General features: G+C 32.2%; 1 protein-coding gene across 1 annotated transcript in view; it reads left to right on the forward strand.

Moving 5' to 3' along the window:
- Positions 1 to 586: 586 nt before the first annotated feature.
- LOC111698746 (repetin) overlaps positions 587 to 2,457 on the forward strand; it is a 6,010-nt gene continuing 4,139 nt past the window's right edge. The window contains exons 1-3 of the mRNA XM_023469162.1: positions 587 to 614; positions 1,194 to 1,245; positions 2,333 to 2,453. Coding sequence (XP_023324930.1) covers positions 1,222 to 1,245; positions 2,333 to 2,453 — 145 coding nt within the window. The 5' untranslated portion in view covers positions 587 to 614; positions 1,194 to 1,221. The remainder of the gene's footprint in view (positions 615 to 1,193; positions 1,246 to 2,332; positions 2,454 to 2,457) is intronic.

Below are 2,457 nucleotides of genomic sequence, written 5' to 3' on the forward strand. Positions count from 1 at the left end.
GACAAACGATACATCATTAGAAAGCTCTTGTGTTCTACTTTTAGAATCTGCAAAAAAATTTNGAGACAAATGTATTGAAATAAATGTAATAGACAAATGTATTTAAATATATAATTAATGTAAGAGACAAATGTATTCAAATATATAATAAATGGAAGAGGGAGAAGTATTGATCAAAAGGCATTATAATTATAATTAAGAAAAAGCCCCAAAACCAAAGAAAATTTTACAATTAAACGGAGGAGAAAACTTGAATTTGCACAGAAAAATCAAAGATTTAGATGATGAGCATGAAAATTTAAAAGATTGGACGATTGGTAATTTTTTTTAATCACTTACCCTCCAAATAAATGTTTTCACAGACAGTACTAAGGAGAAGTAAATTCTCCATTGAACCCCCCTCCTCGAATACTGAACGAACACTGATGCATCTATTATTGTTTATAAAATCCCCCAAATAGAACTGGTTTCAATATGTACACAAAGTATACAAAACAGCAATTGACTTTCCTTGCCTTACATTCATTGGCCCAATCAGTCCAGCCGTTTGGCCGGCTATACGCAACATACATATATGAATGTGAATTGCTTGTTTTATTTATAGATATCAAGTTGTAAGTATAGTATAAAGTTGAGTGGGTCGACTTTAATGCCAAAAATTTAGTTTTTCGGTAAAATCGTTCAAGTGCGGGTAAATGGTGGCAGTAACTTTTAGTAACCTTGACAGCTCTTGGTTCCCTAGGATTTCGCTTCGTTCGCTCGCGAAAAAGGCGAAAATTTTCGCTTTTATCGCAAAATTCCGCTACAATCTGGTTCGCGAAAGAAAATGATGCGAAAATTTCGCGAAAAAATACGGTCGATTTAGAAGATTCATTCTTGTTATTGGCTGACTCATGTATTTGGGTAAAAGTACGTGGACGGACAGAAATTCTCTTTATCAAACATTTGTTGAAGTAAAGAAAGATAAATTATTAACTGTTGCAGCTTCAACAATTATGGTTTTCGCGAAAATACTTTCGTGATATTTTCGCATTTTCGCGAAATTTCAAATAGTTTACGTATTTTTTTGCTTCATTCATTTTTGCGAAAAAAAATGCGAAATGTAAACAAAAATTTGAAGCCTTTTTTCGCGAAACGTTTCGTTCGCTGGATTCCCTAGTTCCCAGGCTGCATTATATATAATTTTTATATAGGTTGAAGAAAGGGTTAAAGAAGCTAACCATGAAAATATTTTCAGCTCTTCTTGTAAGTATCATATGCACAAATTCAAAAGTCCAAAAAGCCACATTAATTTCTCTCTGTAGTTGACATGAAAAAGTAAATTAATGAAATATTAAAAAGACTGCATAGTGCATGCCCGTTTATACTCTGGGCCTGTCATACAATTCCGTGTGTTTAAAATGGTTCAAATTGTCGAGAAACTGGAGAATACGCTAGTGCACAGTGTGAACTTAGCGCGGCGAACTCTACATATTATTTTCGAAAATCCTGATTATATATTCTTAGATATAAAACAACAATTGCAAATGTTTTTGAATAGAGAAGTATGTCATCCTTGAGAAGTTAATGGACTTAAGGGTACTGTTGTGAACCTGACACATCATATATTAAATACAATAACATAAAATATAATACAGGGGGTCCCAATAAAAACGGGAATTCAGTGACGAATTCGATATCGTCTTTTTAAATAATTCTTTGATTTAGTAAGTGATACCCAAAGATAATATATATATTATCTTTGGTGATACCTACTGAAAAGCTGTAATCTGTAAGAGTTTCGTCTGCTATGTTCACATTTTGTTTGTTTATGTTTTGACTGCAAACGGTTGTACTTAGTAAAACAAGAAAATTGCAGTATATATACAAACAGAGTAAACTTGTCCGTCTTCACTGTTCATCTTGCGGAGACATTATAGACACACCATTACAGTCTTTTACACTTTTCATAAAATAAATTCTAACAGCCATAATAATATTATGGCTTAAGAAATTAGATATTACAATGCTAATTCATAACAAAGACGATATCCAATTCGTCACTGAATTCCCATGTTTTTTGGGACACCCTGTACCTTTCCTGCAATGAATGCAATGAATATATTCCTGATAATGTTTTTTTTCATTGGAAAGCTGAGTTGACTAGATTTCTTTAGAAAGTTTATGAAATTAGAGATCATGTGAATGCATATGAAGAAGCACAATGAATATTCAATATTAATACTTTTAATATCATTCTGATATATTTGAAGAAAACAAATTTAAACTACATTATTAATATTTGTAATATGTATGAATATCTATGTATGTGAATAAATCTTTGTTTGGAAAGGTTTCAAGTTTGTCCTCTGTTGCTGTGGGACAGTTACTTCAACAGATTCTAGATATAGTAGGACTACAGCAGCAGGACAAGATTACAGGTAGAGGACTACAGCAGCAGGACAAGATTACAGGTAG

This window comes from Eurytemora carolleeae, unplaced genomic scaffold, assembly GCF_000591075.1.
Source record: "Eurytemora carolleeae unplaced genomic scaffold, Eaff_2.0 scaffold318, whole genome shotgun sequence".
Lineage (NCBI taxonomy): Eukaryota > Metazoa > Arthropoda > Copepoda > Calanoida > Temoridae > Eurytemora > Eurytemora carolleeae.